The sequence below is a fragment of the Monodon monoceros genome, unplaced genomic scaffold (genome assembly GCF_005190385.1).
Source record: "Monodon monoceros isolate NGI ecotype Baffin Bay Population unplaced genomic scaffold, NGI_Narwhal_1 Super_Scaffold_11, whole genome shotgun sequence".
NCBI lineage: Eukaryota > Metazoa > Chordata > Mammalia > Artiodactyla > Monodontidae > Monodon > Monodon monoceros.
Genome location: NW_021703767.1, coordinates 57,683,067 through 57,698,708, shown reverse-complemented (window position 1 = coordinate 57,698,708; position 15,642 = coordinate 57,683,067). Strand labels below are relative to the sequence as shown.

General features: G+C 32.5%; 1 protein-coding gene across 2 annotated transcripts in view; it reads right to left on the bottom strand.

The window, feature by feature from the left end:
* Nucleotides 1-15,642, bottom strand: part of NECTIN3 (nectin cell adhesion molecule 3) — a 128,081-nt gene that overhangs the window by 49,693 nt on the left and 62,746 nt on the right. The window contains exon 6 of one of the 2 annotated variants that reach the window (XM_029214225.1): nucleotides 47-185. In XM_029214225.1, coding sequence (XP_029070058.1) covers nucleotides 47-185 — 139 coding nt within the window. Of the gene's footprint in view, nucleotides 1-46; nucleotides 186-10,954; nucleotides 12,279-15,642 lie in introns of those variants that run through there. The other variant, XM_029214224.1, reaches the window with a different exon arrangement.

The window sequence follows — 15,642 nt, the reverse complement described above, 5'->3', positions numbered from 1 at the left end:
ACATACTGAATATTCATAGTTGAACACAAGCAAAAAATTTACCTACACTTTGTCAAGGTAGGATGGTCTCTTTTTTCGAGGAGTCAACAGCACAGTCACAAAGATGGCAATGATGAAAAGGGCAAGGACAGCTCCAATTACAGCTCCAGCTACAGCTATAGAAGAGGTCTGCTTAAGTGGAACATCTGTAAAGTAACAAAAATTAGGTTTTTAAAACAATTTTAAGAGTTCTTGAGTTTGTGTCCTCTGATTTCTACAATGTGCAAGGACTGATTAAGTATGTTATCCAACCACAAGTTTAGAAGACCCCAAATTTAATTCGTTACTTTTTGTAGCATTATGCTAACACATTTATTCCTTGCAAGATGTCACCTTAGTACTCCAACTTTACTTTTTTAAAGTGATGAAACGAATAGCCCCAGTCAGGTATCAATGAGTGAATCTACTGTCAACGGGCAAAGAATGTCTGAACGAGAAAAGAAGATAGAGAAAAGGATGAAAACTAAGTTCTTACTCTAAAAGGTGATAAAAAAAAAATTCAGTATTCTTTAATGGAGTTAGCCAACAACGTATTGAATAGATTTTTACCTTTCATTCCATTAAAAGAAATTCTAAGAAACCAAAAACCTTCAAGAAAGGGAAAACAACACTAAAAAACAGAAAATATCCCAGACGTAATAGTCAAAAAGTGACATTGTAAAATCTAAGTTTTTAAAATAGAAGTATTATTAAAACAGTACTTGCTGCAGATAACTTCCTTTAGTTCACACACAGTTAATACAAATTACACTTTAAGATAGTGTCTATACTACAAAATTATGTAAATTCTTCCCTGTCTCCTGGCTATAGGCACACTCTATCATTTCTGAATACCAATTTCTCTTTTCCAGCCTGCACCACAAAATTTTATAAGAAAGGATGTTAAAAACATACTTAGTAGTTAGCATTTCACACAATTCTAAAAAAAATGTCACCCTACTTTATGAACTCCCAATTAAAGGAATTTACTAAAGTTATTTTCAAATATAAGTATTATGGATATGACAAAACCATCAATCCTTATGTGTAGGTATTATTTTGACAATTACAGCCATATTAAACCCAATAACTGAATTTTGTGAAGCAACCCATCAGTTACAAAGAACCTTCAATATACATGATTTTATCTTTCTAACCAGTAAGAAAGATATTTAAGGTAACATTCTATAAATGAAGATACAGCTATTCTAAAGTTAAATATTCTGCCCAAGGTCATTCAGTCAATGAATAGGAGAGAACACAGGGTGAAATAAAGCTAGGTTAGGGCAGGATAGAAACCTCCACCCATAAGCCCTTTTTGGGAAATGGATTTTCGCAACATCTAACGTAGTCTCTCCTTTTGGGTCCCCTATTTGGAAACGCTGAGCTCTTAGTCTTCAATTAAATTGACGTTCATATACACCCTTAAATAATTACAATTACTGTTGGAATCCAGACATGGCAAATTTAAATAGAATTAAGCACTATCAGCTTTGAAATATGTTTTACCTACTTACCATCACGGTATTTCCAAATACATACATAGTGTATTTAGAAGCATTTCCCAACTGTTCATATTAAAATGTGATTCATGTGGTGTTTTAGATTGCTAAAAACAACATTTTAGGGCTTCCCTGGTGGAGCAGTGGTTGAGAGTCCGCCTGCCGATGCAGGGGATACGGGTTCGTGCCCCGGTCCGGGAAGATCCCACATGCCGCAGAACGGCTGGGCCCGTGAGCCATGGCCGCTGAGCCTGCGCGTCCGGAGCCTGTGCTCCGCAACGGGAGAGGCCACAACAGTGAGAGGCCTGCGTAACGCAAAAAAAACACAAAAAAACAAAACAAAAAAACCCACAAAGTTTTACTTTCTTGCCAATTATAAAAATCTCTTCAGCAAACTAATGATCTTGTGTTTATTAATGGTTCATTAGCCTCATTCTAGACTAAAAATCTTATACCAATGAGCGCCAAGGAACCCAATCTGATCATCTTTCAAATACTGAATAGAATCTAAAAATATACAATTATTTTAAACAATATAACCAGCTTCATTGTTCAGGATGTTACCCTCATCTGCTAATACATACCTGGTTTATCTTCCTGTTGTTGCTCATTTCTCTAATCACTACTAACTCCATTTGAATATGTGCTACATGAGAAAAAGATTTGAAAACCAAGCCAGTCAAGTATTACTCTGCTCTTATAAATGTAGAAAAAAGACTTGGGATGATTTAGGGCTAGTCTTATCTTCTACACTATCACTTTTCCCACCATGTAAGTTATAGTTTTGTATTCGGTTTTTAACAATAGGCCAATTGAAACCTATTAAGATTACATGACCAAGGTTATTTGACCAAGGTCATACACCTTGTCAGTGGCAAAAATAAAATATCCCAATGTGTCAAGTATGCTACCTATTCTACACTAGTCTAAAGATTTCCTTTTAATGGAATTTTTTCTTTTGCTAAGGAATAAAGTGGCCCTATCACTTTTGCCCAAGTGTGGAGAATTTAAATTTGGGTGTTCTTATTTTGATGATAATGACAAAGTTGATACCATATTTATGTAATACTTCTGAAATTATTTTTCAAAAACTCAGGTTACTCTTTGAATATAATTAGCCCAAATTAAGATTAACAATCTTAACACATCATATATATATATATATATATATATATATCACTCAATCCCAACATATCATTATAAATTCTTCATCAAACCTCACACCTCCTACAAGAAAGCCTTTCATTTAATCTTAGCAATAATATTTAATTTGGTAGTGGTTTGTAAGTAATAAATCAAAATCAGACTTTTAATATCCTAATGTAATTCCCAACTCTGAATATATACTATTTTTAATATCCTGAAGTAATTCTCAAGTCTATATAGATACTATTCTTTAAACATTTAAATTATGGTCTACTTATCCAATTCTGTCCCATTAGTCTTCTAATTTCTAGCTCTAGAATTCCATAACTGAGAGGTGACTGTATGTATACTGTAACTCTTCCTTCTATTTTAATTTGAGCATATTTATTTCACTTGGTTCCATTCATTCTTTATTCATCTCTAACATTTTTTGCACACCTCTTCTTAGTATTGGAACAGGCTAGTAAGTGCTGAAATGAGGAAGTGGAAGAAAAGTTAGGTAGAGTCCATTTACCAATTGGATATCCTACTCTACATAGGTAAACTGATTAAGTACATATACGACATATATATATTTCCTTTTCTGATTCTTCAACTTACTGAGAAAAGAAGAAATAATATATTTAAGAGTATTAAGATTTTAAAAGTATTAATGGGTGATGAACACTAGTATGAAATGCAAAGGAAGAGCTCAAGTTTCTTGCATTCAAGTCAAAGAATTTTGACGAAAATTGAGAATTTAGCCCCAACACTGCCTCCCCACATCCCTGTCCTCATAATCTACATAGACTCTATATTCCAACAAAACCACTACAAGGAGAAAAAAAATTTAACTAAGTAAATGTATAAAAATTTGGCATTTTTCAACATTAAGCTAGTTTACTGAGTGACTGACATGAAGCAATATTACCTTACCATCACCTAAGGAGATGTTCTACTGAATCTAATTGTATGCTTACAAGCAGCAGAAAACAAAAAGACAAAAGCATTAAAATATTTAGTATTAAAGGATTGGTGCATGTCTCCCAGAAGAACATCTTTCTGTTATCACAGCTGCTTATTAATCCATATACATTGGAAACTCACCTCCAAAAACAGAAAAATAGCATTCCTCAATACAACCAAAGTACACTATCCATAATTAAAGACACCATGCATATATCTTATGGAGAAAGCTATTAAAAATCAGTTACAAATCATATAAAAAATTACAGATAGGAGAAATAACTTTCATTACTTTTTGAAAAAATATACATAAATATTATAGATATTAAACTGAATTAAAGTTTGTCTTTGTTTTCACTTTGTTACAAGTGAATAAAGCCTACGTAAAGGCTATTCAAACATGTGCTCACCTGATTCACACCTGAAACTGAGGCATTATGAAGTTTTTAAAAGTTAAATACTATTCTATACACTAAAATGCGTGTTTCTGGCAATTTCCTAAAACCATTTAAAATGGGTGAGTACAGAAATCCATAGTCCCTTTTTACACTTACATTAAAACACCAAATCCCAACAATTGAGATGTTAAGTTTCATCCCTCTTTCTCTTCATTTCCTCCACCCAAACTTCTGTGATGCCATGGATTGATTCACAGCTTAATGTAATACCCTACAAACTTATCTTCCCAACTTTCATTTGGGATTAAATTCATATATCTCCATAATACATGTTACTGTATTACCAAATTTTCCCCATATGCCCCACTGTTTTATTTTTCAATAGCCGTTTTAATGCTTATCTTTTCAATACAACATCTAAGCCTTTATATCCATCCAAATATTTATCTCACTATTTTTTAATAAAAGTCCTCTATTTGGGTCAGGACAGTCTCCTCAGCTTCTCATCCAACAAATTACCAATAGTAACCGAACATGTGCCAGGCCTTGTGCTAGGAATGCCAAGGATAAATTTTACACAGTTTCTGTCCTCACAATAGAGCAAAAGCCTCAAGGTAGGGTCAGAGAATCCATAAAAATATTTATTTTCCAATGAAGTATAGGAAGAAATCATCACTTTTCTAAAAAAAGAGAGGGAGAGGGCATTTAATAAAAATTACTATTGTACTAGTATGGATTGGCACTTGTAGCCCTAGTTGGTCCATGTGTCAGATGGCACCCTGCCACACAGGGCACCCAAAATTTCCTATAGGAAGTGTGGAGTGGGACAGTTCGAGAATGAAAGTAAGTAAACAGTTACATCTTTACTTCGTTGTCCCTCTCAACATAGCATCCTGTGACAGACATTATTGTGATGTATGGGAGCTCAGCTGAATGAACTAAAAACTTATCTAGATTTAACTAAAAGTCAAAAATGTAAAGGAGGCATGACATGCGTGCTCTGACAGGTGAACATCTGACTCATAAACCAAGTGAGGGTATCAGTGTTAATCCGTGTTATATACTAGTAGGCATTTAATCCAAGTAAATGCCATTCCTGCAAAGAACTGACAGAATGTAAGATAACACCAATAATGTACGCACAAATAACAACAAAACCCCACAAAAATGACAATGCAAATAATTTCTTCCTAATACATAAACTTTACCAGTTACATTATGAAATAAAACCATGGCAATCTAATCAGATGTGACAAATGAACCCCCCCCAATCAAATACATTTAGAAACCAAATAAAACAAATTTATATTCACTCTTATTAACAACAAACCTCCCACTAAACCCATACTGTGCTGAAATAGCTAATGTGAGTGGTGATTAGCATGATACTGAAAAATCAAACACCTTGAACATGAAGACTAGCTCTAAAAACAGTAGCTGGGATGAAAACTGTTAAGGTTCCCAACAATGAACTTCTTTCATTTGAATCTACTTGTTTTTGAGAGGTGGCTTAGCTTTCATACCTAAAAACAAGTTAAAATATACTCAACATGGACTTAAAACTTTGAAACACTGAATCAAAAAGTATAAAACCAAGATTAAAAAAAAATGAAGCAAAATTATATGGTTTTCTCAAAAATGTTTTAGCAAGAAAAAAAGTTAACTTTTAAAATGAAGCACAATTATATTGTTTACCCAAATATTACTGTTTTAGTGAAAATAGTATTTTAAAATGTTATTTCAGCAGATTAAAAATTTGTTTTTTGTGAATATTTTAAAATGCATATAGCAAAATTCTATGGTAGCACATATATAATTTATAAACATACGTATTAGGAGTACGAGTACATACTAATTTTTAATTGATAGGCACAGTCAAGAGTATTGAAGAGCACTGATCTAAAGAAGACAGATAATAACTAGAATAAAATGTGAGGTTACAATAGACGAGATACAAGTTGATAAAAAAGAATTATGAACAGCAAGTATTAATTCTAAAGGGAAAAGTTTCATAAAACTATAATTTGAGCTGGACCTTGAATATGGACTGGTTTCCCAATATGGCAAAGGGAGGAAAGGGTATTTCAGGTAAAGGGAGCAGCGTGAACATAATTATTAAGACATTAAAGCACATGGTACGGTAAAAAAAAGAGTTAATAGATCTAGAAATTATGTAGGTTCCCTGTTAGTAGATCTAGGCTTTGAGCATCAAATGGCTACTAATATTGAAAGAAAACGAGGTAAAGACTATGCGCCTTCTGATAGAGGAACATACCACCACTGAAGTAACCTTGCCCCCCAAATTAAACCTTAATCTTATCAAGGCTCTAGATCTGTCAACTTACAGAAAATACAGAGGTGCAACTGGCACAATCCAAACTGGAAAACTGCAGGACAGATGAAGCTGTTTCTTCACCAAAAAAACTGCATGGGAAAAGTGTGGGAGTGGGGAACAGCACACAGAGAACACACAGATTAAAAGACATCTCAACCAACCAATGTATGGATCACATTTGGTTACTAGCTAAAACTGCAAAAATATATGATTAGAAATTTGAACACTCACTGGATACTTGATATTAAGGAATTATTCATTTCTGATGTAGTAATGAATCTGTGGTTACTTTCTCTAAATGTTCCTTAACTTTTAGAGCTACATACTGATATATTTACAGATGAACTAATGGCAGGAGGGATTATATAGACAGAAATTTAAATAAAACAAGACTGACCATGAACTGACAATAACTGAAGCAGGTACATGAACATTCATTTCATTATTCTGTCTTACTATTGCATATTTTTTAATAATAAACTTTTTTTTAAACAGGAAGGTCAAAGCCTCTAGGTCTTGTTTCCTCTAGCTTTTAAATCAAACTGTCCCTTCAAGACTTGGTTTTCCCTGAGATATTTCTCATAACTGAGACTATGAAATCAGGTATCACATCTATGTAGAAGTATTATGCATGAAAGGAAATAAGGCCTTGAATTATTCTCAAGTTTTGAGATTTATACTTTAAAGTTATTCTGCTAAACTCACTTTCACTAGGCTTCATCCATAGTGCTCAGCCAGAACAAACAGCAGCTATTAACTAAAAGGCAAGTGAAATAAAACATCACAAAATTGAATCATATTTTACCCTTCAAAATTGAAATGAACATGATAAAATAACTATTATCAAGGTTCGAGAAAAGAAATGACCCCTAAGGGTAGGTATATATAGCAAAAGCTTTTGTAAGCAATGTTTGGTTTCAAGCTCTTGATGGAAACCTATCATTACTCATCTCAAAGTAGACATGTACTTTAAAAAAAAAGTGTAGCTTACTGGAATAGAAAAAAACAGAAACAATTTTTAAAAAAAACACCGAAAAGTTGGTATACTCTGTACACTATTCCAAAGATTCTTTCATGCATGAATTTTTATTGGTATAACAAGAATGAAACCAAACTTAATCCAGTCAAATTGTACGTTATTTGAAAAAAACTGCTGCTTTCTCTAAAATAGTTTAAAGTTTAGGGGGGAAAAATGTATCAAATTTTAATTTATTTTATCTTAAAATATTTTAGGTTTTATAATACTGTTTATTTATTTTATTTTTATTTTATTTTATTTTTTTGGCCGAGCCGCGCAGCGTGTGGGATCTTAGTTCCCCAATCAGGGGTGGAACCTGCACCCCCTGCAGTGGAAGCATGGAGTCTTAACCAACAGACCACCAGGGAAGTCCCTGTATCATAATTTCAAATGTCAGAAATGAGGAACAGGGAGAAGGTAACTACAAACAATAAGAAACAATGTCATTCCTACTCAAAGCAGCTCACAAGCAAAAAGTTAAAAACACTAAATGCCAACTTAAAAAATATTTTATGAAATGTGTTAATTCCAAACTGAAAGCTAATATATAAAAATTTGACTTACGTCAAAGTCACAGCAAACATTTAAAATTTATTTTAACTGCTAGGACTAGAGCTAGAAGATAATTCATGACTGTGGAGAATGTTACTGATGATATGTATATATGAGATAGGAATTATATGATTAATTAAAAGTAAATTTTATAATGGTTAACATGCCAACTTAGATGCTTCCTCAAACTTTACTTAACTGTATCCTTAACCTGATATAGTCTTGTTTGGAAAGAGAAATAAAATAGGTTTCTAATTCCACAAAACATCATTAATTAAAGGAAACTAGGTTACACACACACACTCTCTCTCTCTCTCCAGCAAAAATCAAAATGCGGACAAAGAAGGTAATCCAGAGCCATAGGCTTGTTACAGAAATATGCCTCTTAAGAATTTTTTAAAAAAACTTTTATTTAAAGATTTATTGAACGGCTATTGGGGCTACCACCTGATAAGTAATTTGGTTAAAAAAAAAAATCCCTGGTACAAATTAAAACTAAATATATCCCAATATAACAAAAATTTGAGAAAAGAGCTTTTTATGGATGATACATTAACAAGTAAATAGGAAAAACAATCCAATCTGTAAATCATTCCCCTGTTAGAATTAAAAAATCAATATGGGTACCATTTCTTCCTTTCTTACACTTTACATTGATTACTTCCACACATTAACAACTTCTTGTTCATACTTTGTTTCAGCAGTATTTACCAAAAGCAAAATCAAACTAAAATCAGATGGTTTTGCATCTAATATTGCTACATTTCTCTCAATTTTTGCACTTATACATTGTACTTCCTATAGCCCCTTATGCGAACATTCAGCCAGGCTTACCATTATAACTTCCCTATATATGGCTATCAGAAGCAATACCTACTACTGAAAAACCTTAATGGTTTCTTTAATGTTAGACTTATCAAACAGAAACCTTTCAGGCACATGGTAAAATACTATATCTTTCAACTATAAAATACTTCTCAGATACCACTTTTAAAGTCAACCCCTAGCCTATTAAAGTTTCAACATATTTTAATAAAAATGCAAAAAAGGGAAAAACAAAGAGTTGAATTCATCTCCACTGTATCACTGAAGTACTTTAACTACTGTGAAAGAAAACTCTAAAGTGAACACAAAAATGAAAAACCAGTTCAAATATAAAGGCAATAAACACGGCCAAAATAAAGTAAAACTATTCTTCCACCTTTTCCAAGAGAGTAGGAGTTCAATACATCAATTAGCTGTGCACATTACTGATACTCAAAAAGTAATTTAAAAAACTGTTTATTAATATGACTATGTTTACAAACAAGTCTCTATGTACAGTAAACATACATAAAGCTCTAATAAACAATAGTGCAATGCTTCAGAAAGTCTTAAGCACTAGTATCATATCATATTCTTAAAATTCTGAAGTCTTTTAGTAGCTTGCCAAATGATTTAGAAAGGATACAGAATATATCAAATACTCACTTGCAGTGTTCCATGTCACTCCCTACTGCCAAAAAAAACCCAAAAAAAAAACAAACCAACAAAAACTAAACAAAAAACCCTAACCACACAATGGCCACTATTTAAAAGAAAGTTCATGATCACTAAGTAGATATTTATATTTTAAAATACAGTTCTTGGAATACATTGCTAATTTCCTTCGGATTAGAGTCAAGTTGTGATTTGTACAATATTCTAAATGGGATTACTCTTCGCAGATTCATATGACACTTCAAACCACTAAAGAGGATGTTTTGCTCAAAAAAGCCACAAATTTACATCTTCCATGGAAAGAAGTTTTAGACTCATCTATCTTATGGCCATATCATTGCTAACATTTAAATAAAAAAATAAAGTCACTTTGATCATAAGGTATTATCAAGAAAGTTTTTCTTCCAATGATTGGGACCAAAGAGTCTTAATATTGGTCAGTGGTTAGCCATATTTAAACCAAATATTTTTAACAAGACATCAATGAACTTAACTGTATCCTTAACCAACACTTTACTGTTATACTAAGTGTTTGAGGGAGAGAAATAAAATAGATTTCAAACTTCCACAAAATACTGCTATGTTAAAATAAAGGAAACTAAGTTATAATCACTGAGAATAAAGCCTTCACTACTTGCAAAATTCTATGAACATGTTAGAACTTTGCCTTATAAAAACATTTTTCTAGATTTGATGAGGATTGGGAAGGGAGCAGTTGGGAAGGTGAAAAAAAAGTACCTACTTTGCCATTTTATTAACAAAATAAGTTATTTAATTTATGATTCTCCTGCTAACTAATTTCAACTCCCTGGAAAAACTCCTAAGGCAATTCTACACAGTCCTTTTTTCAAATGAATCATCAACAGATAAAACATATTCTTTGGTCTTCAAAATACTTGTCATCATTATAATTGTATAGGACTCCACTGTAGAAGCAATTTAATTACCTAACAAAGAAGATCCACATTTGAAGATTTAGGTAAGATTTCTTTTTCAAAAGATACATGATTTTTGGAAAGGATATACTTAATTATGTAAAAACCAAAAAAAAAAAAACAAAAAGACCTCATGATGTTTCCAGTTTTAATTGGAAAAACAAAAATCTTGAAACACATACATACATTTAGGAGGAAAAGGGGGATGGTTTGTCAATATCCATCAGCAAGTGCTAGTGATTGGTTCTAGAATTCAGATTTTTTCTTGTTAAATCTCAAATTTCCAAGTTTATTCTATTTGTTTCCTATATATTTATCCATTTGAACAACATCAATAATAAATGACTAAAACAAGATGGTCTACAAAATCCTCTGCACAGATTCTTGGCTGAAATGTTTGTCTCATTTCTAAAAATGGTACTCCAATGCTTCTTTTACCCATGGTTTTCCATATACTGAAATGCTCTCTCTGCACTCTATTAAACTATGTACCATCTTTTCATTATTATTCTTATATTTAGGACATAAATCATTAAAACAAAACTACCACTTCATGTACCAAAACCTATGTTCACATGACAATATAAGCACTGCCCTCCAGAGATGAAGAGATTGTAGTAATTATCATGTTTAAAAGGCATGTTTTTATTACTCTTGTATGTATTCTGGACAAAAATACTGATCAGCTAATTATGCTCTTCCACACATCGTGTTCACTGAGTGTACTACCACAGTTTTTAGTGCAACAAAATACCTTTGAAAAGCCACTCTACAGTAATTATGGCAAGGCTCATTAAAATGCAGAGGTAAAGATTCCATTTGTATAGAAACATAGAAAATAATGTCTGAAAAGAAAAGGTGTTTCATCAGGCTGAATTTTTTTGTATACTAAAAATATATATAAACATTTCTTGAATTAGTTTTATAGTCAATTTTGATGTAGTATCATTTAGTGGTGATAAATTTTGAGAGGTATATGTTTAACAAACATTTTACTTGAGATAATAGTCTTAGGTAAACATTTAATACACAATGCCAAGGTAGTTTCCTTTTTTTTTAACTTTTGTACCAAAAAAGTCATTCATTTAATGTTGACATTTCTTCTTACCTGTGTGCCTCAGACCAATAAAGTACTCTGCATTAAAATTTAAATCTTGAGACAGTAGTACAGCATTGAAAAAAAAACTGTAAAGCAGCTCAGATACACTGAACCCAGATTTTACATTTCTGTTTGTCAAATTAGAATATAAAAAGCTTGAAAATCAAGTTGAAAAGCTTATTATTCCTCGAGAAAAAGTATGAACAATCTGAAAATGATCAACTAGTATGAATGAAACATTGTACATAGTTAAGTCACATTTAGTGGCTGCTAAACATACCACTCCCTCCTGGAAATTACGGAACCATCTACATGTGAAACTAAGTCATCTTCATTTTCATCATACTGTTCATCACTGACGAACTTCATTCCCATTTTTAGATCTTCATAATAATCCATTGGTCTTTCAAACCTACTGAGATTTTCTACATTGTTCCACTGCGTTTTTTCATGCTCTTCTAAATAGTCTTTCCGTATTAGATTGTTCACTGGATTTTTGTTTTCTTTTTTTACACTGTCTGGGTAAGAATCAAGCTCATCTTGTTGAAGAACATCTATCTGTGATTCTTTTTGCATATCTGATGGTGGAATGTAGTTCTTGGCAAAGTAGTCTCCACGAAACGTCCGTCTTCTCCTATAGCAGAATATTCCAGCCAAGATACTTACAAGTACTACGAAGAGAGCCCCACCCACTACACTAGCAATGATTGTGCCAATTGTGTCATCCTTAATTGTTGCCAAAGTTGACAATGGGAAGGGCAATTTTTTTGGTTCTGTTGCTAGATCCTCGAAGTCAGCAGTTGAGGGATGCCACTGAATTGTAGGCTGAAGGGTGGTAGTAGTAGGAGGATCTAATGAAAACGGTAAAGATAGACAAGACACAGAAAGGCAAAGAATGTCAATGCAGGCTGATTCAGCAGCAAGTTGAAAAGACAGCACAGTTAATGAAAATATATTCATAGTAACAATAGTTTTTCATTCTTAATTTAAGATTAGAAAGTAGTGATACTTCTACATGTAAAAAAAAAATAAATCTGACACTTAGTCAGTTACCAATTATGTAAAGGGAATGAAAAATTATGTACGGCGTAAATCCTAAATTATTCTATTCCAAGTTTAAGTGTGACACTGTATTCTAAGAAATACTTTTTCTTTTAAATTAAGACTATTATTTAAGTGTCCTATATACAGCTGGCTTAAGAATTATCATTACTAAAAAATTAAATCGAATCATTCAAATGTACATTTTCTTAGCCAGTAGCACAAGGAAATAACAGAATAATAAAAGAATGAAAAAATTAAAATATGTTTTCTTGAAATCCATCTTTACCTAATATAGTTTATTTTTGTAAGAGCTGAACTTATCTTTAAAAGAATGAAAAACTATAGATTCTTGTTAAGTGGCCATAGTATAAGCTGTTGACTTAATAATTCTCTCAAAAATATTTTCCTTAAATAAAGAAAACTCTTTAATTTTTAGAAAGGACGTATGTAGTATATACCATTATTTAGTGATTTAAAAAATAAAAAGCACATATTTATGTTAGCCAGATGGGCTATTATCAAATGAGACCAATAGACAAAGTAAAAACATGTTATAAACTATATAGTGTTATAAAAATGTCATCATCATGTCTATACTCCATGGGTAAGATATCTGAACATTTAGGAAATTGAGAAATTTCAACCATGTCTGCAAAATTCAATGTCACATTGCTTTAGGATGGAGTCTCAGAAAGAGCAGCTAATATTTTAGAGAGAACATTCTAAGGATACTTAAATATTAGATGCAAATGATCCTGTGTATTGCCATTAGATTACAGAGTAAATAGCCATTAATATTAAAAAGCAGCTAAACATAAATAGTAAAAATTAAAGATTGGTTAATTATCAATTAAGTGGTATTTGTAGGTCATGTTACACAAAATTCTAGAGTTTGAAGAAAGGATGACTTCAAAAATCTTGAATTTCTTCATTGATAAAAAATAAATGACCCAAATGGTAATCTCTTATAATTAATTTTTAAATGAGTGGTACTGACAGAGCTTTTAAAAAGTGATTGTTAGAAAAATACTAAATCTACATGGGGTAAGTTATTCTAAAATTACAAGCTAAAGAAAAATACTTACTGAAACAGGTTTCATCACGGAATGCCATATGTATAGAATGTAGTAAAACTTTAGCAAGTACAGTGTAAAATGTAACAAGTACATTATAAGTAACTTCCTATGAGTTTAAACCAATATAACAGGCAATCCAGTCAAGTACCTTGAAGTGAATTAGTTATCATATTATATGTAAGTAAATGAATCAAAGAAGAGTTTTAATTTGTGAGAACAAATTCACTAGTTGTACAAATTCAATCTTAAAAAAAAAATTGTGAAATTGCAGGATCATTTCTATTATAAAAGTAGTAAAGCCTCATATAATCCAACCTCACAGAACCAGGATATTAAAGAAACAGACTAAAAATTAATCATTTATAAGACAACTCATGTATTTTCTGAGGAGGGGGACTAATGGAAGTTTTACATATTAAATGTCATCTTTACAATGATTCCCAAAGGAAAAAGTATTATAATAAATGGGCATCAGCATGTTTAAACAAAAGCACAAATCACCTAATTAATGATTTAAAATTCACACATTTTTGTGCACATAAAATTTTTAAAGTTTTTGATAGCTCTTGATGAAATGGTATTTTTCTCAGAATAGTACATGTACATCAGCTCTCACCAAATATGATACATAACTGTACATTTTAATGAAGTATTCTTAAAAAGAAAAAATCACTGACATTTATTTCTACTTGTAATGTTCTTTATGTGAACACAAATGGACATCTACTGTGTATTTAACTGAGATTTAACAAAATACAACTTTCAGAAAATCTAACAACAAAAAAAGAGTAACCAAAAAAAATCTATTTAAAAATCTTATTTTGTCAGCAGTTCTAGAAATTTTCAAACCTACCAGCCCCTCCTCAACTAGTGTAAAAAAAACAGCATAGGGCTTCCCTGGTGGCGCAGTGGTTAAGAATCCGCCTGCCAATGCAGGGGACACGGGTTTAAGCCCTGGTCCGGGAAGACCCCACATGCCAGGGAGCAACTAAGCCCGCGCGCCACAACTACGGAGCCTGCGCTTTAGAGCCCGCGAGCCACCACTACTGAGCCTGCATGCTGCAACTACTGAAGCCCATGCGCCTAGAGCCCGTGCTCCGCAACAGGAGATGCCACTGCAGTGAGAATCCCGCGCACCGCAATGAAGAGTAGCCCCGACTCGCCACAACTAGAGAAAGCCTGAGCACAGCAATGAAGGCCCAATGCAGCCAAAAATAAAATAAATAAATTTTTTAAAAAATAGCATAGCCTCACTATTAATAAGAGGGACTATTGCTAAACGTTATATTTTGTATCTTAAGCAATGGATATATCATGATTCACATGAGATACTTATTCATGCTTTCCAATTCTTGCTCTACTCCAAGATAATTACAGTGAGAGTCATTCTTTGTGTAAGGAGGCAGGAGGACAATTTTGTAATCACTAATAGCTACTTATTTATCATGATTTACAAATTGTTCCCATAAATAAATAAGCATTCCTTATTTATTCAGTTGTTATTTTTTATATTCTTTGCTAAATGTGATAAATAAATATATAACAAATGTAATAAACTAGTAGATTCTGAGTTCTCCACACACAACTTAAGTTTCTTTTTCAAATTAACGAGTTCTGCCAAATAGGAAAACGAACAGTCCAGTAAAAACTCTGTAGCTATGAAGTATATTTTAGCCTAATAATTACTGTGTTAAAAAAACTGAATGAATTGGTTCCCTTTTCTTTTAGACTATATAAATTGTTTAAATAAACAAAATCTATAAATGTTAAAGTTTTTTTGTTTTGTTTTGTTTTGTTTTTTTTGTGGTACACGGGCCTCTCACTGTTGTGGCCTCTCCCATTGCGGAGCACAGGCTCCGGACGCACAGGCTCTGCGGCCATGGCTCACGGGCCCAGCCGCTCTGCGGCATGTGGGATCCTCCCCGACCAGGGCACAAACCCATATCCCCTGCATCGGCAGGTGGACTCTCAACCACTGCCCCACCAGGGAAGCCCTATAAATGTTAAAGTTGAAGGATTGCTAAATTAAGTGCGTCTCATTATGTCTGGATTGAAGTTCATTCAAATTATATGATTTGAAATTCAAGATTTGCAT